This window comes from Elgaria multicarinata, chromosome 14 (genome assembly GCF_023053635.1).
Source record: "Elgaria multicarinata webbii isolate HBS135686 ecotype San Diego chromosome 14, rElgMul1.1.pri, whole genome shotgun sequence".
Classification (NCBI taxonomy): Eukaryota; Metazoa; Chordata; class Lepidosauria; order Squamata; family Anguidae; genus Elgaria; species Elgaria multicarinata.
The window spans coordinates 31,476,735-31,500,401 of record NC_086184.1 but is presented as its reverse complement, the minus strand read 5'-3'; the positions used below and the strand labels follow the sequence as shown (position 1 = coordinate 31,500,401).

The 23,667-nt window shown below is 43.9% G+C and overlaps 1 protein-coding gene across 1 annotated transcript in view; it reads right to left on the bottom strand.

Annotated features, from left to right (window-relative positions):
* The window catches only part of CHST8 (carbohydrate sulfotransferase 8), a 280,818-nt gene extending 258,642 nt beyond the window's left edge, over positions 1–22,176 (bottom strand). The window contains exon 1 of the mRNA XM_063140869.1: positions 22,068–22,176. Within this exon, the coding sequence (XP_062996939.1) occupies positions 22,068–22,176 (109 nt within the window). The remainder of the gene's footprint in view (positions 1–22,067) is intronic.
* Positions 22,177–23,667: the final 1,491 nt, after the last annotated feature.

Genomic DNA, 23,667 nt, shown 5'->3' with positions numbered 1-23,667 from the left:
CCACCCTCTGCCTTGTTGAATTACCCATCGAAGAACCATTCAGTATTTGGGTAACTGGCATTAACATAAATGCTTACAGCTCCCTCATTTTGATAGCTCTTAAGGAGGGCTTTAGACCCATCAAATTTGAATCAGGTTGGTTCATGCACTGAGTTTTTAGGAATTTTTAAATAGAAATTAACAAAAATGCTTACATCTGCATAATCTTTATAGATAAAAAATGAAACATGTCACGTTGATAACTCTTAAGGAGGGCTTTAGCCATGCCAAGTTTGAATCAGATCCATTCATGCCTTGATTTTTTAGGATTTTTTTTTTTAAAAAAAATGTCCCCATTCCAGCCTTCTCCAATTTGGTGCCCTCCAGATCTATTGGACGGTGGGACTCCTCCTCTGCACTCAGCCACTGAAATAAAGAGCCTGCCTGTGCCTGATTCAGGTGTAGAAGCTTTCTCACACCCCATGCCAGCCAGCCCAGCATCACTTTCACACTGTGGAAATGTGGATGATTGACTTCTATGAGTCCAAGCAGAAATGCGCTCCCTCTCTCCTTCTGGAAAATCGAATGCTCCGCAGATGTTCATGGTTACCAGATAGTTCCGGGGCAAAGTCCACACACCTAGTAAATGCATTAGAATGTAGGAAGAGCTGAAACTGGCAGTTTGTCTATCCAAGCCTGGGGCTTCAAGTGCTTAGCTCTTCAAGGTCAGGGTTTGAATCCCTGTGTATTCAGCCACAGTAGTGCTGAATTAAGTTTGCCACCTCTTTTTTTATTTTCTGATCCACGCCTCATCTTTAACAGTTGTATGGCAGGAAGGTTGATCATGGTCCTCTCCGTGCTGGGAATAGCTGTACCAATTGAATTAGGCTGTTGCAAATGAGTGAGACTATTGTTTTGGTTCATTTTTGATAATTTGATTATTTCTTCCCTCCAACCTTCTTCTGCTCAGAGGACTCAGCCCTTGAACCAAACCGTAAAAACCCATAAAACTCCTCACAGCCTGACTCATTGTGGATTCTCTATGGCCACAGTCCATGCAATACTGAGGCCTGTGCAGAGCTCCTCTTAGATAGGAATGCTCCATCTATTCTATTCCAGAGGTGGGAAATGGTCCACAGGCCCACAGAAGGGTCCAGCGCATCCTCAAGTCAAAGAGCAGACGAGGAGAGACTCTGCGTGTGTGCCTAGGAAGCCCAATCCGTGCCCCTGAGGGGCTGGTGGTACAACAGTGCTACAAATCTGGTTGTCCCTATTTTTCAAGTGGTGTTTTGGGGACCTTTGTCATTCCTCAGAGGTTGGCAGTGGTATTATTATTATTATTATTATTATTATTATTATTATTATTATTATTATTTCTTTATTTGAAATGAACATGGAGGCCAGACTCAGATGCCTGGCATGGCTGGGGGTGTGGAGCCAGAAAAAGGAAATAAAGGAGCTCCAGGGCAGCATTAGTAGTGGGCCCTGCTGGGATAACAAGTACTAATGGCAGCCCTAGCTACTCCATGCTATTCATTTATAGGAAGGACTGAGGGGACAGGAGCAGGCCGAGGAAACATCGGGGCCTGCTCCTGTTGGACTCTTCCCCCACCCCCACAGGGCAAACTGCCATCTTGGCCCTGTGGGGAAGAAGAAGGACCGAGGGGACAGGAGCAGGCCGAGGAAACATCGGGGCCTGCTCCTGTTGGACTCCCCTCCTTCGGGAGCAGGACAATCCCATCAGCCCTTTTCCCAGTCCACTTAATTTCTCTCTCTCTTTACCTCTTCCCTCCTGAACTCCTTTTCCTTGTGTGTCATGTCTTTATTAGACTGTAAGCCTGAGGGCAGGGACTGTCTTTTTTTCTAAGTGTAAGCCGCTCCGAGAGCCTTTTTTGGCTGAGGAGCGGGGTATAAATATGATAAATTATTATTATTATTATTATTATTATTATTATTATTATTATTTCTTTATTTGAAATGAACACAAGGAATATTTATTTGTCCTGCTTTTCCTAACATAAACTCAAAGCAGCTTACAATGATAAATGAGCAAAATGAGCGTGGGGATGATGCATGACATGCAAAGCCAGCTGGTGTTGGGAAGCCCAGCCACTCATCCCAGCATGGGCCAAGTCCACCCCGCACCTGCCTGCCTGCCTGCCTGCATCACCACCACTGTTCTCCCCGATTTGAGATCAGAGATAGCAGCAAGAGTCTTTCCAGCGGGGATTCCTTTGAGTATGAGACTTGGGGCGTTCCTAGACGAGGCCTTAGCGCGCCTTGAGAGCTGGTTTCCCTGCTGAGCTTCCACATGATGCACAGGGGAATCCGGCTCCAGGCCGCACTGAAGCCTCCTCTAACGCGCCAAAAGCGAAGTCGCTTATGGCGCGCCTTTTCCCCAGCCCCGGCCTGAGGCGGGGGCTGGGGAACGTCTAGCGAGAGCGAGTAGCCGCAAAAAGCCACGGACTGGCCACAGCGCTGAGCGCTGTGCCCATCGGCCAGGGGAGATCCCGGTAGGGAGAAGGAGAGACGACACAGCACAGACACACACACACGGAGGGAGAAGGAGAGACGACACAGGAGCGGATGGGGGGGTTAACTAAAAAAACCCCCTTACCTTCTCCGCAGTCTTCGGGCCGCACGTGGCCCCTTTAAACTTAAAAAAAAATGGCGGATGCTGCAGGGATCCGACGTCCCTGCGCGTCCCGCGTCTGGAAGCCCGGGCGGCGCGCGCTAACATCAGCGCGCTGTCGCCCCGCCTCCCTGCCGGCTTATCCCGGCAGGTCTAGCAAAGCCCTCAGAGGCCAAACCCCACCTCTTGAAGCGGGCCTGCCGAAGCCCAGCCGACAGTTCCAGTCCTGCCTTCCAGGGCCACGCTCCCCTCCCCTGGCCTCACCCCCTTCCCCAACCATCAATCACTGGCTGCCAGTCCAGGCCCAATTCAAAGTGTTGGAATTAACATTCAAAGCCCTAAACGGCTTGGGGCCAGGCTATCTGAAGGAACGTCACCCCCCACTCCATATGTACCTGCCCATACCCTAAGATCATCAGCAGGAGTCCTTCTCTGTGAGCCCCTGCCAAAGGAAGTGAGGCTGGTGGTTACCTGGAGGAAGGCCTTCTCTGCTGTGGCACCCGGCTGTGGAATGAGTTCCCTAGAGAGCTTCGCCTGGCACTGACGTTATACCCTTTTCGACCCCAGGTGAAGAGCTTTTTATTTCCCCAGTATTTTAATAGTTTATCATCTTAGTGGGGGGTTTTTTCTGGTTAACTTTGCTATTTTAAAACTGTATTTTAAAACTGTACTAATCTTTGCGCTGCTGCTCAGTTTTATCCTGGCTGTGCTTTTATATTGTACTTTTATATTGGGTTTTTATACTGTTGTTTGTTTTGTGCTTTGAATTGTCTTCATGGTTTTAATTTTTGTGAACAAGCTAGAGAGCTTCGGCTATTGGGCTGTATAGAAATGCAATAAAAATAAATAAAGATCATGTGCAGTTTTTTCTCCTAGTCTTAAAATATTCCCTGGTTTCTATTTTGAAAAGTTGAAATGGCTATCTTCTGGCTTACATACTGGCAGTAAGAGCTTTAAGCTAAAATTTGCTGGTATTTGGGGGCCCGCCTCTTTTGACATTGGCCCCACCCACCACTGGAATGTGGCCCCCAAGACCTTCTCCAAAAATGGAATATAGCCCTTGGTCTGAAAGAGGTTGTGCACGCCTACTCTGGAGGAACCTCAGTAGGGTCCACAGGCCAGATGTGGAAACTCTGCAGGCCAGATTAAGCTTTGATCCTGCATCCCTGTTTTAGAATAGAGACCTTAAAAGAAACATCACACCTAAAATGTATTATTTATTTATTTAAAATGTGTTTTATCATATTTCTTAGCCATCTTTCAGGGCACAAGCTTAAAAAGCATAAAAGTACAATATGCACAGGCATAAAAGACAATATCACAATGCTCATAAAACTAGTGCTCTGCTGAAAATTTCGACCATTCCATTTTCAGCATGTTGTGAGGGGTGCGGAAAAAACAAAAACTTGGGTGAAAGAGGTTGGGAAAGGTTAGAATTTTGGGGAATTTTCTCCTTGGGGAGGAGGACAGGTTTCCCACATACCTTTTGAAATGCAGCCAGTTGTTGCGGGGACTTCTTCCTTTCCATTTTTTAAAAAATACCCTGGCATTTTCAGGAGCCCAAAAGTGCTTAAGAAAAGGAAAGGAACCTCTTGTGCAAAGCACTTGAGTCATTGCTGACTCCTAGAGGGATGTCTGCTCTCGCTGATGTTTTCTTGGCAGGCCTTATAGCAGGGTGGTTTGCCGTTGCCTTCCCCGGCCGTTATTACCTTTCCCCCAGCTAAGTGGGTACTCATTTTACTGACCTCAGGAGGATGGAAGGCTGAGTCGACCCGAGCCGGCTGCCTGAAACCAGCTTCCGCTGGGATCGAACTCAGGCCGTGGGGAGAGTTTCGGAGAGGAAGAGGTCACATGGTCTCCAAGAGGCATTCTCTAAGAACTCCTGGGCTCATTCAAACGCCAGGGGAAGGGAGGTGGGTTTTTTTTTTTAAAAAAACTAGAAATAGGAAGAAAGCCCCACAGCAATTGGCTAAACTTCTAAAAAGTAAGTGGAAACCCTGTCCGCTTCCCCAAGGAGAAAACACTCCAATTTTTTCCTCCTCCCTGCAAAAGAGGCAGAAAAAACAATGCCTCTTTCGCAGGGAGCGGGAACGTTCCCAAAAATAGGGGGCAGGATTCAGCCCAGCACTACATAGCACTCTAATCCAGTACTAGGCACTAAACATAGGGTGACCCTATGAAAAGGAGGACAGGGCTCCTGTATCTTTAACAGTTGTATTGAAAAGGGAATTTCAGCACATGTCATTTGTATATATGAAGAACCTGGTGAAATTCCCTCTTCATCATAGCAGTTAAAGCTGCAGGTGCCCTGCCCTCTTTTAAATCTGGCCACTCTAGTATAGCTCCTGCACTTTAACTGTTGTGATGAAGAGGGAATTTCACCAGGTTCTCCATATATACAAGTGACAGCAGCTGAAATTCCCTTTTCTATGCAACTGTTAAAGATACAGGAGACCTGTCCTCCTTTTCATAGGGTCACCCTACTAAACATTCACAAGAACTTTCTGAAAGAGCACCAAAGCAGTGGCACCCAACGGCTACTTAAAATAAATGGGCTTTTAATGCACAAAGGTCTGAAATGATGGACCAGCTGCACACCAGTTGTGGGTGGGTTGTGAGTTGTGAGATTGTGGCTGTTTCAAGAAGGATCAGAGCATGTAAGGGGTAACCTGGCCCAAAGAGAATAAATGGCCTTAGTTGAGCTCCAGATGTTAGCCCTATTGAGACATTATTATTATTATTATTATTATTATTATTATTATTATTATTATTATTTATTTATATAGCACCATCAATGTACATGGTGCTGTACAGAGTAAAACAGTAAATAGCAAGACCCTGCCGCATAGGCTTACATTCTAATAAAATCATAATAAAATAATAAGGAGGGGAAGAGAATGCAAACAGGCACAGGGTAGGGTAAACAGGCACTGGGTGGGGTAAAACTAACAGTATAAAGTCAGAACAAAATCAAGTTTTAAAAGCTTTAGGAAAAAGAAAAGGTTTTAGCTGAGCTTTAAAAGCTGTGATTGAACTTGTAGTTCTCAAATGTTCTGGAAGAGCGTTCCAGGCATAAGGGGCAGCAGAAGAAAATGGACGAAGCCGAGCAAGGGAGGTAGAGACCCTTGGGCAGGCGAGAAACATGGCATCAGAGGAGCGAAGAGCACGAGCGGGGCAATAGTGTGAGATGAGAGAGGAAAGATAGGAAGGAGCTAGACAGTGAAAAGCTTTGTAGGTCAACAGGAGAAGTTTATATTGGATTCTGAAGTGAATTGGAAGCCAATGAAGAGATTTCAGAAGTGGAGTAACATGGTCAGAGCAGCGAGCCAAGAAGATGATCTTAGCAGCAGAGTGGTGAACAGAAACCAACGGACTGATGTGAGAAGAAGGAAGGCCAGTGAGAAGAAGGTTGCAGTAGTCCAACCGAGAAATAAACAATGCATGAACAAGAGTCTTGGCAGAAGAGACAGACAAAAATGATTGAATCCTTGCAATATTATACAGGAAAAAATGACAGGATTTAGCTACTGCCTCAATATGAGGAATAAAGGAGAGCGAGGAATCAAATATAAAGCCAAGACTACGAGCTTCCTTGACTGGAGTAATTGTAACATCATTGACAGTAAGAGAGAATGAGAGATGAGGAGAAGGTTTAGGAGGAAAAACAAGCAATTCAGTCTTTGCCATATTAAGTTTCAAACGACGATGAAGCAACCAAGCTGAGATATCTGAGAGACATGCCGAGATACGATCGTGAACATCAGGAGAAAGATCAGGAGAAGAAAGATATCGGCATACAGATGATATTGGAGGCCATGAGATTGAATAGGATTACCCAAGGGCAACATGTATAAAGAAAACAACAGCGGACCAAGCACCGAGCCTTGCGGAACCCCTACAGAAAGGGGAAAAGAAGAAGACGAGCTGCCATTAGCCAACACGCTTAAAGAGCGACCCGCTAGATAGGAGGCAAACCAGTTATAGACAGAGCCACAAAATCCAAGGTCATGAAGGGAATCTAAAAGAAGATCATGATCAACCGTGTCAAAGGCTGCAGTTAGATCAAGGAGAATAAGAACGGAATAATGGCCTTTAGACTTGGCAGTAAGAAGATCATTGGTAATCTTAGTAAGGGCTGTTTCAGTGGAATGCAAAGGACGGAATCCAGATTGGAAAGGATCCAGAGCAGAGTTACTAGAAAGAAAATCAAGACAACAAGAGTAGACCACACGCTCCAGGATCTTTGAAACAAACGGCAACAAAGAGACAGGTCGGTAGTTAGACAGAGATAGCCTATCAAGAGTAGGTTTCTTGAGAATAGGAGAGACTGTAGCATGTTTAAAAGCAGAAGGAAATGAACCAGAGGACAGAGAAAAATTAATAATATGAAGCAAGGAAGGGAGGATAGCAGGGATAAGGTTAATAAAGACGTGAGAGGGAATCGGATCACGAGAACAAGTGGAGGGCTTCGAAGAGCGCAGTATTGTTGACAGTTCATCAGCTGAGACCGAAGGAAACGCAGAGAAATTTGCAGGAGGAACTGACAGATGAGGAACAGGAACTGGAAGAGGAGCAGAGCTGGCCAGATCAGAGCGAATAGTTTGGATTTTAGCATTGAAAAAAGAGGCAAAGTTATTAGCAGACAGAGAGGCGGGGAGAGATGGTGGATTATGTGAAGGACTAAGGAGTGTGAAGTGCTGTGAGCTTTGAATTATACCAGTTTTCTTGTTAGGTAGTAAATCGTAGTGGGGATGGGTAGATAAAAGTTAGTTGATGTAGCTTACGGCTGGCATCTGGTGGGTGTGTTTATGACTCGGCTGGCGCCAGGACCAAGCTTGGTATGTGGTGGGAAAGTGGGAGTGAGGCCTTTCCGGGGGCCGGAGTTGCTCCGAAGTCCCGAGGTCAGTTAGAGGCCTCGCACCTGTATGCTATCTCTTAGTTGAGCTAATTGGACCTAGTGTGTGAAGAAGTTTAAGCACCCTCATTAGGGAGGAGGGGTGGTACAGCAGAGGAATAGAGGGATAAAAGAGCTAATTGGATTAGGCTCCAGAAGGTCTTCGGCCTGAGGGCGAAGGACGTCAGGAGCAACCCAGCCAGGGTGCTTACGAGCAGTTAGCTTTTGTTATGTTTTAGTCTCTGGTTTTCTAAGACAAAGCTCGCCACGGTTTGGCCAAAGGTAGGGGGGGGCCTAGTGGCGTGGTTGCATGTTTTTTTTAGCTGGAATTGTGGTGAGTGATATCTGTTACCAATTGTCCTCATCTCTTTCCTTCCCCCTCCCCTTATTCCCCCTTCCTTTTATTCTTTTGTAACTATTTCAGTCCAAAGCCTTACTTGTTAATTGTCGTGTCTACGTATTAAACCTTGCTTTGGTTAGCCGAGTGTGTCTGAGTGTTTTTGCTCCAGAAACTGCCGGTTCCACGACGAGAAGTCTTAAGGAGGGGGGGGTAGCCCAGGACTGGAGAACCCCTGAGCGAACCCTTAGGAAAGACTGATTAACTCAGATTTCCTTCACAGATTAGGCTTCAGGAGAGAATTGAAGGACGCAAAGAGCCGCTGAGGATGCCTAGCATTTGACTGGATCAACGTTGAGTAATACTGCTGTTTGGCCAATGAAATGGCAGAAGAGAAAGAGGATAGTACAAATTTGTAATGGACAAAGTCTGCCCAGTCCCTGGTCCTACGCCAAAGGTGTTCAGCTGCCCGGGAACAAGAGCGAAGGTAGCGGAGGAAAGAGGTGAGCCACGGTTGGGGTTGAGAAGGGCGAACTATCAGAGTTGTAGATGGAGCAAGAGTATCAAGAGTTGAAGATAAGGAGGAATTAAAGAAGGAGACAGCTGAGTCCAAGGAGACAGCCGAAAAGACAGAAGGAAGAGAGGAGGCTAGAGACTGAGAAAAAGCTTCATAATTGATAGATTGCAAGTCACAACAAGAGCGAGAAGCGGGACGTGAAGGAGGAGGATTACGAGTAATATTGAAAGAAACTAGGTGATGATCTGACAACGGAAAGTGAGCAGTAGAAAAGTCCAAAACAGAGCAATTCCGAGTGAGAACAAGATCCAGACAGTGTCCAAGGGAATGCGTGGGTACATCAGACCAAAGCTTAAGATCATAAGAGGAAGATAATGAGCGAAATCGTAGAGCTGCAGCATCCTGAGGGTCATCCACATGAATATTGAAATCACCCAAAATAAGAGTAGGACAGTTATCAGAGAGGAAAAAGGACAGCCACAAATCAAAATCAGAGATAAATTTTGAGGACGAGCCTGGGGGGCGATACAGAACTGCAATCCGCAGTCGCAATGGAGCGAAAAGTCTCACCACATGTACCTCAAAGGAGGAAAAACAATGTGAAGGTGGAATGGAAAGAGGCTGGAACTGGCACCAACTAGATAATAAAAGACCCACACCACCACCCTGACCCTCTGGGCGACTAGTGTGAGAGAAAGAGAGTCCTCCAAGAGAGAGGGCAGCAGAGATGGTGGTATCATGGGCAGGAAGCCAGGTTTCAGTAAGAGCAAGGAGGTGGAGAGACCTAGAGATAAACAAGTCCTGAAAGACAGGGGCCTTAGAAGCAACAGAGCGACAGTTCCATAAGGAACACGAAAAAGGCAGCTGAGAAGAGGGGAGACACCGAATAGGAACTAAGTTAGGAGAGACGAACTTGGAATGAGCCTTAAGGAACAGATATGAGGAGAGTTAAAAGGCTCAGAGAAAGCCAGGGAAGACATTAGAAACGACGGGCACACCCCAGTGTTTGGCCTCTCTAGTTCTACTCATTTTACTCAGGCATTTGCCCAATGTATGAGCAGAGTAGCCACTCCCCTGATGTCACATGAACTGAATCGCCCTGCCATTCATGTGTATGGCATGAAAATCATCAGCAATCTGGAACCCTGAACAATTGGGGTTCCAGGTTATGCAGAAGTGTTCATGCATACAGTTGTACATGTGAGTCATCCCTGTAGACCTTGACACTGTATGCATGGACCAAGAGGTGGGGCTAGTCAGCATGTGTGATATCAGGGGAGCAGCTAGTTGGCACAGTTCCCTCACACACTGGGCAAATGTCCAAGTAAATGGGGCTGTTGGCTCCAACTCTGTGCTTGAGGTACCCAAGCTGCTGTAAGCCCAGCCTGATGCTGGCTGCCACCTGCCCAACTAAGCAACCCGCAGGCAACCACTATGCCCCCTGGTGTCCGCGTTTGCCAGCTACAAGCAGAGATTTACAGCTGCTGTTATCAAGTGCAGAGGCCAAGCCACAGAAACTGCAGCTGGATTCCCCAAAATTAGCAGGGATGTTGGCTAATGGAATGACGCAGTCCTGGAGCCACCGAACAGGGCTTCTGGATGCAGGCAGAGCTGAGGTCAGCAGGGAGTCCAGACGCACGGAAAACTAGAGAGGCCAAACACTGGGGTGTGCCCGTCGTTTCTAACGTCTTCCCTGGCTTTCTCTGAGCCTTTTAACTCTTGACCTGCCACCAGGTGCTGGCAAGTAGCCCTGTAGCTTCCGAGCTCTGGCAGCCTGCGGAGGCTGATCTGTCACTTTCATTAACCAGCGTTCAGCTGCGTTTGGAGGAACCTCCGGATCCCCTTCATCACCATCTGATTCTGTTAAAGGGGCTTCAGCTGGGTCTTGCCTGCCCTCTGACAGCAAGGGGTCCTGTTCATCTTGGCAGCTTGTCCCTTCCTCAGGATCTTCTTCCCCTTCATCCTCTGATGTTGAGGTCTCTGGGGGAGGCACAGCACCTGGATTCCCACTCGTGCTCAAGACAGGACTACAACCAAATGGGGTAACTCTTAGTTCATGTAAGCCAACAGTTGGACCCACAAGGTCTGGCCAGTGGCCCATATGAATGGGATTCTCAAGGGGTTTAGAAAAATGTATCCCAGAATCTTCTACAATATACCAGTAAGCAAGTCATTGAGGACAGAGCTCCCTAAATCACTTTTCAAACTGTGGAGTAAATGCTTGTTGTTGAGATGTCATCTCTCTGAAGGCACAGAAAATTTTGCATTATGTGTTTTCTTGATTACTTGCTCCCTTCTTTGACACTTTTAATTCACCACACTTTTGATTCTCATTTCTATTTGAAGAATGGTCATGGGAGGCTCCTCGCCTATATTCTATTCCTCTTTCATGAGATTGCGCCAATAAAAAAGTAATCTCTTTCTTATTTTGTGGCTTAGAAGATTCTGGACAACATCGCTTGTATTGGCAGTATTAGCACAGCCACACAAAGTTATCCTTTTGTTTTGTTTTTATAGCTCAAAAAGGTACATGCTTCTTCGAAACTGCATATAGCCTCCCATTTATCCTCAATTGCTTTGTCAAGGTTTTTTTTTTTGAAGTTCCTTGTAAAGATAACAAGCTGTGCATTGTAGAGTAGGGGAGCGTTATGGAGATGAGCAGTTATCGCTGTGTTGTGTACACCATTCTGTAATTTGTACCTAACATGTGTTTGGAATAAGTAATTGGAATGAATTGCAGGGGAGCATTGATGCAGATCTAGAGGCTCAGGCAGCCCTGATAAGCTATTGGGGGAATAAACTTTAAGGGAGTCTTCCCTCTTATTACAGACTCCCTGCCCTTTCTCTCTCTCAAACCAGACAGAACATCAGGCTGGTTGAACAGAGGTAAGATGAGGACAGGTGTGGCGTTGTAAGAGTGCTCCCAGCAAGCTCTTACTGCAGTGTGAATCCAAGGCAGGAATTGCACTAATGCTTTATAACTGTTTATAATGGTATTGACAACTACTGGGGCCCATAAAACAATTCCAGATACCGTTTTCAAACTGCTTTCATAGTATTATATCCTGTTGGTGTAGATCTGGCCCGAATGCGCAACCTTCAGGCACACATACATGCACACAACTTAACGACAGTGTTTTGACTGTTGCATCTTTCACTAAGGAGGTCAGTCAGTCCTCAATCTTGCCTCATGAACCAAACAACAGGATGTATGGATTTTGTTAAATCGGTTCCATCTGTGTTTCATGGATTGTCAGGCAACTTTCCACTCATTGACGGAATCAGGTTTTTAAAGGGATGCATGAGAATTTCATTCGACTTCCACAAATGCATATTTGCTCTAATGCACAAATGCAGTCATGTGCCTTCGTGTGAGTGCTAATTTGCCCCCAACCCCCCTCAATTAAAAATACCCTCCGCACATTCACAGAATCCTCATGACTCAGGAAAATGCTGTGTCTGCTGAGAAATCTGCAGGTCAGAGTCATTTGAACCAGTTATGGGTTCCTCTGATATCCTTACTCCTAATCATATATATGGTTTGAAATGTGGGGAACTTGAAAATGAACTCTGAACCATCCCTACATAAGCATGCCAAAATCAGCTAGGGGGAAATGGCATCGTAACACTGCAGAAAGAATATTAGAAGTTATTTGGGAAAATAATTTTGGGGAAAAAACGTTGGCGAACAGGGAGCGCCAAGTAGTGGCACACGCTTTGAGGATGGTGCAATGGTTAAAGTGTCTAATTATCTGTGAATGAAAGAGGAGGGGGGGGAGTCAGAAAACAAACTTTTGTGAATTTCCGGCTATCTTTTGATAACGTAAAAAATAGTTTCAGGGAATGATAAACATTATGACTGGAACAGCTTATGAACAACATGATTGCTAAGATCTGCCAGAGATAACTAAGATTGAGATAAAGTTTGTAGTTAGTCACTTTTCCATCTGTATGACCTGTTTGCTCTCTTTGACATTGCTATGACATGTCCAGATTGTTCAACGGCACAGCAGCAAACTTGTCAGGTCTGAGTGCTAAGGGCTAGGAAAGCAAAGGTGTTGATTGACTCATTACAAATTCCCCATATTTAGGGGGCCAGTCATTATTCTGAGAGATTTCACTGCTGAGTGCACCTGCTAGCTGGTTTTGTGACACCTAGATGTGAACAGGGCAGGCAATTACCAACTATTTTGCTGCAAATGTAAAACCTTTGGGCAACTAATCTCCCATTGTGCAAAGGATGACCTTACATAAATACCTTGTTAGCAGATGTACGAATTGTAACATTTAATACCCTTCTTTTCCTTCTTTTTAAAGCTTCTTGCCTCACCACACAGAAGGTCTCATGCATATCCTTAATACTATTATTGACTGAGAATGAGCAACATAATTCTAGGCACAAGGACAATATGTCTAATTTACTTATACATACATAATAACCCATTCTGGGGGGGAAATTAAATCGAAGAACATGGATTTAAACTTATTTATGCCACAGTCTTCAGTGGGATTATTATTAATATTTTTTATTATTATTATTATCATCATCATCCCTTTTCACTTTTAATGTGAATTTTAACAAAACAAATCATGAATAGAAAAATGGAAAAAGAACAGAAAATTGCAGGCATAGAAGTATCACTATTCCATCAAGTACAGCATTCTTTTAAAAAAATGGAGGTTTGTACATAAGTTTCAAGTAAAGCAGCCCAAATATCTGTATATTTTTCCATTCATGCATGGTGCCTACATACCACCCATTCAAATGTTGATAGTGTTATTAGGTCCTCAGTCCACTGCATTATGGGATGCGAACATTTATCCATCCAACATAATATCAGTCTTTTGACTATCATAACAGCTCAGAAAATCCATTTGTGCTGACTATTCATTAACTTCCAAGAAAACGGTAAATAGTTCAGGAAGAAATGCACATTATTCAGTATTAAAGACTGCTCCAATACACAGTTTATCCATATCATGACCTCCTTCCAAAAGGAGGCAACTATTGGGCACTGCCAAAAACATGAATAAAAGAAGCGTAAGGAGTGTTAACCCTAAAAGGATTCCGACAGCAAATTTTCAGATGATTTGTCCCCCCAAATATTGGTGGATCATGAAGTCTGCAGCTAATGCTACCAATACCACAATTGGCATTATACTTCCACCTTAGAAACATAGAATAGCAGAGTTGGAAGGGACCTACAAGGCCATCGAGTCCAACCCCCTGCTCAATGCAGGAATCCACCCTAAAGCATCCCTGACAAATGGTTGTCCAGCTGCCTCTTGAAGGCCTCTAGTGGGGGAGAGCCCACAACCTCCCTAGGTAACTGATTCCATTGTCATACTGCTCTAACAGTCAGGAAGTTTTTCCTGATGTCCAGCTGGAATCTGGCTTCCTTTAACTTGAGCCCGTTATTCCGTGTCCTGCACTCTGGGAGGATCGAGAAGAGATCCTGGCCCTCCTCTGTGTGACCACCTTTTAAGTATTTGAAGAGTGCTCTCGTGTCTCCCCTCAATCTTCTCTTCTCCAGGCTAAACATGCCCAGTTCTTTCAGTCTCTCTTCATAGGGCTTTGTTTCCAGACCCCTGATCATCTTGGTTGCCCTCCTCTGAACACGCTCCAGCTTGTCTGCATCCTTCTTGAACTGTGGAGCCCAGAACTGGATGCAATACTCTAGATGAGGCCTAACCAGGGCCGAATAGAGAGGAACCAGTACCTCATGAGATTTGGAAGCTATACTTCTATTAATGCAGCCCAAAATAGCATTTGCCTTTCTTGCAGCCATATCACATTAACTCATATCCAGCTTGTGATCTACAACAATTCCAAGATCCTTCTCATTTGTAGTATTGCTGAGCCAAGTATCCCCCATCTTGTAACTGTGCATTTGGTTTCTATTTCCTAGATGGAGAACTTGGCATTTATCCCTATTAAATTTCATTCTGTTGTTTTCCGCCCAGCACTCCAGCCTATCAAGATCACTTTGAAGTTTGTTTCTGTCTTCCAGGGTATTAGCTGGGATTGTTCTGGGATTACAGTTAACACCATAAAGAAAGATACGAATACTAGGTTAATGCAATATTCTCCAGCACTGCCTGTTGTACGGTTAAGAGAACCAGCAATTTTCTCCAAAAATCATTTTGAAACAAATTTCAGGCTCACTCCCAGTTTCATTTTCAGCCTGCATTTCAGCTCATTCAAATGGAGAAAGTGTGCATTTCTATGTGTGTGTTTTTCAAAAGTGATCATTTCCTCCCATGACTAAAGTGTGAAAATAATTTTTTAAAAAAGAAAAGTGTATTTCAAAGTGCACACTTAAAAAACACACACCAAAAAACACATTTTATCTATTGCGATTGCAAATTTAGGAAGTTGTGGCTATTTCTCCCCAAAAGTACTCCCACTCGCATTCACATTTAGGATTGCGAACAGGATATGCTATCATGATTTGCAAACAGAAATGAATTTTTTGTACATCCCTAACCTGTTGCATGGATAAATGCTTCCTGATTATTGATGCCTTCTCTTCTTATCCTGACTCTCTTCTTCAACCTTTGCCAAGGCTTGCAATCTCTAATTGAGATCTGATTGTCTGTCTCCACATCCACATTTCCATTGATCTTCATGACAGAGACCTCTGTTACCTTTTCTGTTCCTAGCTTTGCATAATTGCCTTGCCATTGTCGTTTAAAGAGATGCATTGTAATTAGGGCTGTGCTTCGCTTCAGATCCAAATCCTGAATCCAAGGTTGATTTGGAGGCGTTTGGAACAGATTTGAATCGAATTGAAACAGGTCTGAATCAGTCCAAAGTGAATCAGCATGATCTGAATCGATTCAGATTGATTCGGACCTTTTTTCAATCACAAATAGACATGAAAATTGGCACCATGATAGGGCTTGAGTAGGGCTTCAGCCCTGCCGAGATTGAAAATCAGGTTCATCCCCTGATTTTTAGAATTTTTTTTAAAGTTTGAGGTTTTAAAATTATTATTTTTAAAAAAATAAGCTTTCATTTCTAAAGGTAAAGAGATGAAACTTAGCACCATGATAGCCTTTACGTAGGGCTTTAGGCATGCCAAGGTTGAAGCATTTCAGTTCATCCCTTGTTTTTCGGGGAATTTTTAAAGTTCAAACTCAAACCTCCTCACTGGGGTCTAGCACCTTGAGAAGTAACCAAGTTTCGGGGGGGGGGGGTGAAATTACAGTTAAAGGTATAAAATTAGCACCATGGTAGGGCTTCAGTAGGGCTTCAGCCATGCCCAGTTTGAAGCAGATCGGCTCAGCCCTTGTTTTTTGATGGAATTTTATAAATGTGTGATGTATTACTGTATATTGCTTGTATCCAACACACAGCAGAGACACACACACAGTGTAGAAGACACTGAGAGACTAAACAACACAGAACTCACAGAGGATTATTATTATTATTATTGTTGTTGTTGTTGTTGTTGTTGTTGTTGGCTGTGCTGCTTACAGTGCAATAAGAACAATCCTCCTCCTAGCCTCCTATTAAGGGGATGCCAAAGCATCTCTCACTGTCTATGTTTTGAACCACTGGGCCAGTTTCTTTGCTTTCTGTCAGCCTCTCTGGGCCAGCCTGCTTCTCTGCGTTCCTGGTGCTTGGGAGACGTAGATGGGCTGGGTGGGTCAACCCCACAAGCCTATGGCATACTTGCTCCCAGTGCTCCATGGCCATAGCTGCCTGCTGCCTCCTCTCCTCTGTGCCCACCTCGCAGGGCTGGTTTGTTTGCTTTCTGCCGCCCTCTCTGTGCCTGCCCGCATAGCTGCCTCCTTGCCTCTCTGCCTGCCTGCCTGCCTGCCTGAGCACCTGCACGCTTCTCCAATATGATCTGTCTGGTCCTGGCTTGCAGGGCTGGTTTGTGTTTCTGGCTTTGCTTTGACTCAATTTCTAAGGCACATTGCTCCCAGCCAGGTAATGTGTGTATTGCAGGCAGCCTACCTTCCCTATTTCTCTCTGAATGCAAAGAGCCTGAGGATGTGTCAGTTTCAGAACAAAAGGAAAGTAGGAGAGATTTGCACTTGAAGGGATAGTATGAGCTTGAATGAATACATACCTTCTCAAATCACTGCTTTGTTTCCCTGAAAAATCACATATTTAGCAGTGGATTACAGAAATTCTACTAAACAGATGTGTCTGAAATTTGGCACACTTGAGCACCTGCAGGGCATCTGTAATGTGTCCAACATACATGTTTGTCTCATGAAAAATGAGGAAGTTATAGCACTTTGCTTTGAGTGGTTTGTCTGAATCTGAAAAATCACATTTTTAGCAGTAGATTACAGGAAAACCACTGCACAGATGTGCCTGCAATTTAGCACACATGAGCACCTCCAGGCTATCTGTAAGGTCATCAACTGTCATGTTTCTATGTTGAAAAATAAAAAAGTTACAGACTCTCCCCCACCAATGCAAGTCTATGGGGAAATGAAAATTACAAATAATTTGGACATCTGAATCTCAATCCGGATTCAGATCCGAGGAGAGGCAGACTGGGTTTGAATAGATCCGAAATGAATTGGTCTAGATTTGGAAGGTCCAACTCTGGATCTGAAGTGAATTGGGAAGTCCGTGCACAGCCCTTATTCGTAATTGTCTAGACTTGGACAACTTTTTAAAGATGTACCACACTTAGCAAACAATTTGTGCCATGCAAATTTGTCAGGATTCTTTAAAAAAAAAATGTTCAGCATTCTAAATGCATATGGCAAGTGATTAATCTGAAGAGGTAAAAATGTACACAAACCGCAAACAACTTATAATGAATGAAATATACCGGGATGGAGAAATCAGCAAGGGTCAAGTTTGTCAAGTTCCTCTGAATTCCACAGCGAAGCTCAGTGCGCCTTCCCAATTGCAAGCTTTTTTTGTTCAAAAGGGAGATAGTGAGCATTAAGATGTGCATTTTTTTAAAGCATGCATCCAAGTGCGTACTTTCCCCCTTGGCTAAACCATGAAAATGCATCCCTGCCCCTAAGCTGGGCATTTTTTAAGTGCACATTTCTCTAATGAACTCATTTCGCAAACACAATTGCAAGCTTTGCTAGTACGACGCACTCATGTTCAGAAGTGCAAACGGGGCACGTTCTGATGATCAACATACTGGGATAAAATTCTCCTACATCCCTGAAGTACATCCAGGATGGGCAACGTGTGGCCCTCCAGATGTTGCTGGGCTGTAGCTTCCATCATCCCCACACCACTGGGTATCCTGGACAGGGCTGATGAAAGTTGCAGTCCACCAACATCTGGAGGGCCACATGTTCCCCATCACAGAAGTATGTGCTAAAAGCACCTTTGGAGGCTCTTCTTTGGGTGCCACCAACCACTATAATGCAACCAGGGAAAGATCCTTCTCTGTGAAATGCCTTCTCAAGGAAATCCACCAGGATTTTCACTGTATAAGTTTAGATGCCAGGTTAAAATCCTCCTTCTTCCAGCAGGCATTTAATCTTTCATCGGTTGCTCTAATTTTAAATATTTTAGGGTGTAATCCTATGCATGTTTCAACAGAAAAAAGTCTTGCAATTCCCAGCACGGCTCCCTGGAGGAATGCTGGAAGTTGTAGAACTATTTCTTCTGTCTAAACATGCATGGGGTTATCCCCTTGGATGTTTTCACTGTTTTACTTTGGTTGTTATTTTGGTTTTTTAAAATTATTATTATTAAAAACAACCCTATGGGTAGATGCCCATGGGGCAATTTATAAATAAATAAACCATTTTTATATTTGTTCATTACATTTCAATCCCATCTTCACTCCAAAGAGTGGAAGGTGGAATACATATTTCATCACCCATCCCATTTGTATCTTCATAACATCCTTGTCAGGTCACCCAGTGAAAGCCATGGCTGGATGGGGATTTCAACCTCTGTTTCCTCAGCCCTAATCAGACACTCTAACAAATACTCCGTACTGGTTACGAAGTATGAAACATGCTGCATGGGACCAATACAGAAAAAGAATGGTGTGTGTGTGTGTGTGTGTGTGTGTGAGAGAGAGAGAGAGAGAGATGCTCCCAGGTCTGGGGGTGCAAAGTAATTCCAAAGAGGACTCTGAGCCCAAAGAGGTATTATTCACCCCATAATACCCTTGGGGAGAACCCTTGGGGACTCCTGATTCTTCCCTCAGACCCAAGAAATTGCCCATTCCATTAACCTCTGCTTCCACAAATGCCTGTTATGGGGCAGGCACCTAATCTCTCCTCTTCAGAAGACCTGACCCCTTGTTCCCAGGAGAAGCTCCAGAGTCTTCAGATAGAGAACCCAGCCATGGAAAGTTCTCATGAAACTTCCACCTCACCAGGACTCAGTTCTCCAGAAAGACCCAAGCGGTGGGCTCCCTTGCATCCCAAGGAGGACACTAGCATGCTAGAGCCACACCCAGATCAGCATAGCTTGGGGTTGCTAAAACAGGCCAGGGCTCTTGAAGAGACAAAGCCTCAGTCAGTATGGAGGTGGGGCCAACCAGTCAAATTACAACCAAGCTTAACTAGACCATGTTCCTGTTTTATTCAGTCCCTTATCCAAGCTATATCTTGCTGTCATAAGTCCAGCTCTCTCTCAATCAGTTCACCTGGTTCAGCAGCTCTTACTTTTTTCAGGGCTTCTGCTCTGTCCTTCTCTCTGACTCTCTGCTTCTGCCTTAGGCTTTTAAAATTAAAATTAGTTAAATTCCTCCCAAATCCCAACCACTCTGGAGGGTAGTTCCTTATGCACTTTTGCCCTAAATTCCTTTCCTAAATTCTTCCTCTGACCTTCTGTTGAACTTCCTGCAATCTCTTTTTTTTCCTTCCTCTGCAGATGTCCTGGCTCATATAATACAACTCAGCTATTGACTTTTAGGCTGAAACTGACCAACAAACACCAAAAAAGATTTAACCCCATAGTATCAAGAAACCAAATAAACAGAAAATAATAAATCAAAGAATGAAAGTCAGTTCTATTTCTTTACATCTACAATGTGACTTAATCCTATTGGATGTGGCAGGCTATGTGATTTTGTTGATGATGTCACAACACTACATCAAAAGTGATGACATCATGAATGTCACAACTAATTGGATTCAGCAACAGTGTGGGCAAAGCAGCGAAGAAGAAGAAGAAGAAGAAGAAGAAGAAGAAGAAGAAGAAGAAGAAGAAGAAGAAGCCGCTGCCACTGGATCAAAATGGTGCTGAGCAGCAGTGAAACAATGCAAATGTTCAGGGAGGAGAATGTTTTTGGCAGTCTCTACGGCTGCCTCCAACGTATTACTTCCAAAGCAAATATCAAATTTACAGAACATTCAGTGCAGCCCTACAAATGTCATTCCAACGTTCATCAGCAATAAGCTTCTGCTGTGAGTGGAGTTACCTCTTCTGCCACAGCCAGCAAAATATGTTCTATCATTAATGCAAATGCTCACGAAGTCTGGTTTGTCCTTTTTAAAGAGCTGTCAGTCATAAACTGTGTCTATGCTGCAAAGAAACGTCTTGTACTGCATCAAAGAATCAGGATGGAATGTTTGTCAACCGCTAGGAAAAAAAAACCTTTGCAATACCCACAATCCCAGACACACATATATAAAATATACATTGTAAGCCTTCGTTTCCAACAGATAAATGTAATCAAGGTTTATATGTTCGGAGAAGCCAACAGGATGGGATTGTTTCACTTGAAGGATCAGAAGAAAATTGTAACTAATGTTGTGGAAAATTACTTTGATATTGCTTTCTCAGTACAGGATTACAATTAGGTTGCACTGTGAAGCACAGGGAAAGAATAAATGAATGGTAACAAATCAACACAAACAGCTACTGTCAGGAGTACTTTGCTGACGGGAAGTAATGCAAGCATTACTTAAAGTTTTATGACTCTCGTTTTATTCTGGCTTAAGTAGTACATCAAGGGTTTTTCGTATCGTGGTTACTCAGGCTAAAAATAATAAAGAACCATTTCTAAAGCAGCAGGCAGCGAAAACTAAAGAACCAAACTATCTTTTATTAACCTTGTTTTATAAGCTACACCATCCCAAATTAAACTGGACTGAATGTATTAACAATGAGCAATGACTCTCTCCTCAGAGTATAATTCTATTCTGCTTTTGAGGAAGTGGGGTGTGCAGAGAACGTGGCTGCATCTGCTTCTTTGGAAACTGTTCGGACGGCATCTGGAAGTGTTGCGAATCCGTTTGGGTATAAACAACGGGGCTGTAGGCTACTATGAGACAACGGAGGTTGATTCATACACACACCTATTTCTTACATGGGAGGTCAATCCTGGGCTTGTCTCACAGACTAAACTGGGCTTCTGTTGAGTTTCAGGATTTTATATGGAAATGTCCATCTTTGACAAGGAACAGCTTTTCATTCGGTTGTACAAAATTCAACAACCTTTCACTATTTTTCATCCAAGTCTAGGCTAGAACACAAAGCTGTCCCACAGTAAGCTCTACAGCAAGGGTGCAGAATACCTTTCAGCTCAAGAGCCCCCCCCCCCCCGCTCCAGAAGCTTTTCAGGGCCACATTCCAGTGGGAGGGGCCAATGGCAAAATACATTTCAGCTTAAAGCTCTTCTTGCCACTAACTACGTTTTAGGAGAGGCATTATTTATTTATTTATTACATTTTTATACCGCCCAATAGCCAAAGCTCTCTGGGCGGTTCACAAAAATTAAAACCATAATAAAACAACCAACAGTTATATTGTATTTTATATCATGTTTTTATACTGTTTGTTTTATACTTTGAATGGTTTTAATTTTTGTGAACCGCCCAGGGAGCTTCGGCTATTGGGTGGTATAAAAATGCAATAAATAAATAAAATAATTAATAAATAAATAAATGGCTGGGGGAAAGGGGTGGGGCCAGGATAACCAGATGGATCCATTTGCCCGAAGAACCAAATTGAGACCCCAGCAGGGCTGGATTTATCCCCAGGCCTGAGGTTCTGTATCCTTGCTGTACAGGAAGCCTCCGAGGGTTGTTTTTAAAGGCTCTGGGAACAGTGCAGTTCCTGAACTAAACCAATGACCCTAGGACATCTCTCCAGCCCTGACTGGACAAAACCTTAGCAACCTCCCTTTATCTACCATGTGTGCACCTTTTCCCAGCCCATTTGCCCCATCCACAGGAAGTACTGTTAAAAAGACAATGAAATCAGAGAGGTTTCTCATTAATACAGTGCAGGTTTTGGCTCAACCCTTGCTTTGATTGCTACACTCCAAATCTGAAACATGGGGAAATGCCCTTTTTGCCCATGAAAATTGTGGATATTTTGCATCAGTTCCATATGCTTTGCAGTCCACTATTGGCAGGTGACTGTCAGACAGGTTTTCTCCTTGGTGCTGTTGAAGAACTGGCAATACACAGACAGCAGTACAAAAGGCAGCTTGTAATTATTGATAGCTCAGTTCTTGGGCTCTTTAGCTTGGATCAAGGATTGAAATTCTCCCTCTGGAAGAGGAACACTACACCATTTGCAGGGAATGGATCTCTTTGAAAGGATCAACCCAACATGACTTTCCAAGGTTCCCACCAGAATTTGACAGAATTTTAATTGATAATGATAACATTTCCGATAGACCAACGCAGGCCTCTTGATCACTGAGAGCATATAAAGATGTTCCTTGCCACTGAGTATTATTTTGTCCAATGAAACAATTCAGGAGGAACAACATGAAAAAGAGAATCAGGAAAGACTCACCCGGTGATTGCTGATGGACAACTTCTTCTGGATCCTGCAGGTGGATGAAGACTACGAGCCCAGCTGCTCCAAACAGCAGGATGAAGGAGAACATGCAGGTCAGCTTCATTATTGACGTCCTCAAATCAATCCAGTTTGAGCCCGCAGAAAGAAGAAAAGGTATTCCGTCTCCAAGGCACAGATTGGGATCATCATTTCAGCTGGTTTTCCATTTCAGTGCCACCTGCCAGGGGTGAGAGAGCACAAAAGCACTAATACCATCAATCTCTACTAACCTGGCTACACCATACCTAAATCACATCCTCCCCCTGCCCTGGGCAACCATAAAGTAGAAGCAAGAAAACACTGTCTGTGATGCCACCATACCACACAATTCATTTTTACTATTATAGAAGATCGGAAGAGCCACGCTGGATCGGATCAAGCCAAAGGCCCATCTGGTCAAGCATTCTGTTAAGAACATAAGAAGAGCCCTGATGCGGAATCAGACCAAGGCCCATTTAGTCCAGGATTCTGTTCACACAGTGGCCACTCAGCTGCCCATGGGAAAACCCACAAGCTAGACACGAGTCCTACAGCACCCTCCTGTCAATCTTCCCCAGCAACTGGCAGACATACACTTACTGCCTTTGCTACTGGACATAGGAATGTGTGGGAGAATTCTTTTTCACTTTGCATGTTAATGTGAACTTAGCGAATTTTGCACTTTCAATCCTCTATGTGAATTGAAACTCAGTTATCCTTCTAAATTTGCACTCCTCTGAATTTTACAATTGAGTTTTCCAATCAAACTATGCATGCAGAAATGTCTATATTATGGGGAAAGAATGTTAAAAGTGCATTATATTAAACAAATTGCTTGCAAAAATGTGTATATTAGGCAAACATGCATACAATAATGTTTGTGTTCGGTGAAATGTGCACACAAAAGCTTATGAATGATCATGCACACTCTTTTAAAAACCAAAAGCAATGTTTGGAATGAGCCAAACTCAAAACTGGAGAAATTCTCAAAATTTGAGTCAAAATGAACTTAAGATTGAAATAATGAGAAATGGAGTAACCGAAATGGGCAGATTCATCCATTCATGGCCTAATCCACACCAAGCAGGATAGTCCACTATCAAAGCGGTACATAAGAGGCAGGAGCCACGCTACTGTTTTATAGCGGTATTGAAGTGCACTGACAACTGTTTAGGCCCATTCACACAGGCCGTATACCACTTTTATACCCCTTTCATGGTGCTATATCTTACTTGGTGTAGCTCCTGCCTTTTATATACCGCTTTCATACCACTTTCATAGTGCTATATCCTGTCTGATGTAGATTAGGCCCTATTCTGTTCTCACAGTGGCCGTGGGAAGATGACAAATAGGAACTGAGTGCATTTGCACTCAATTGCTTGCGTTCTTCATCAACTGGTGTTCAGAAGCATGCTCTATGTACACAGGGAAGAGGGAAGAGCATTAGATATTGGGGCTTTGCTAGACATGGTGGGAAATCCGGGGGAGAGGAGGGGAGACCTCGCATTATGAATAACGCGAGATCTCGCTCTTACTCACATGCGAGCCACGACGAGCTCTGGAGGAGAGCCGTTGC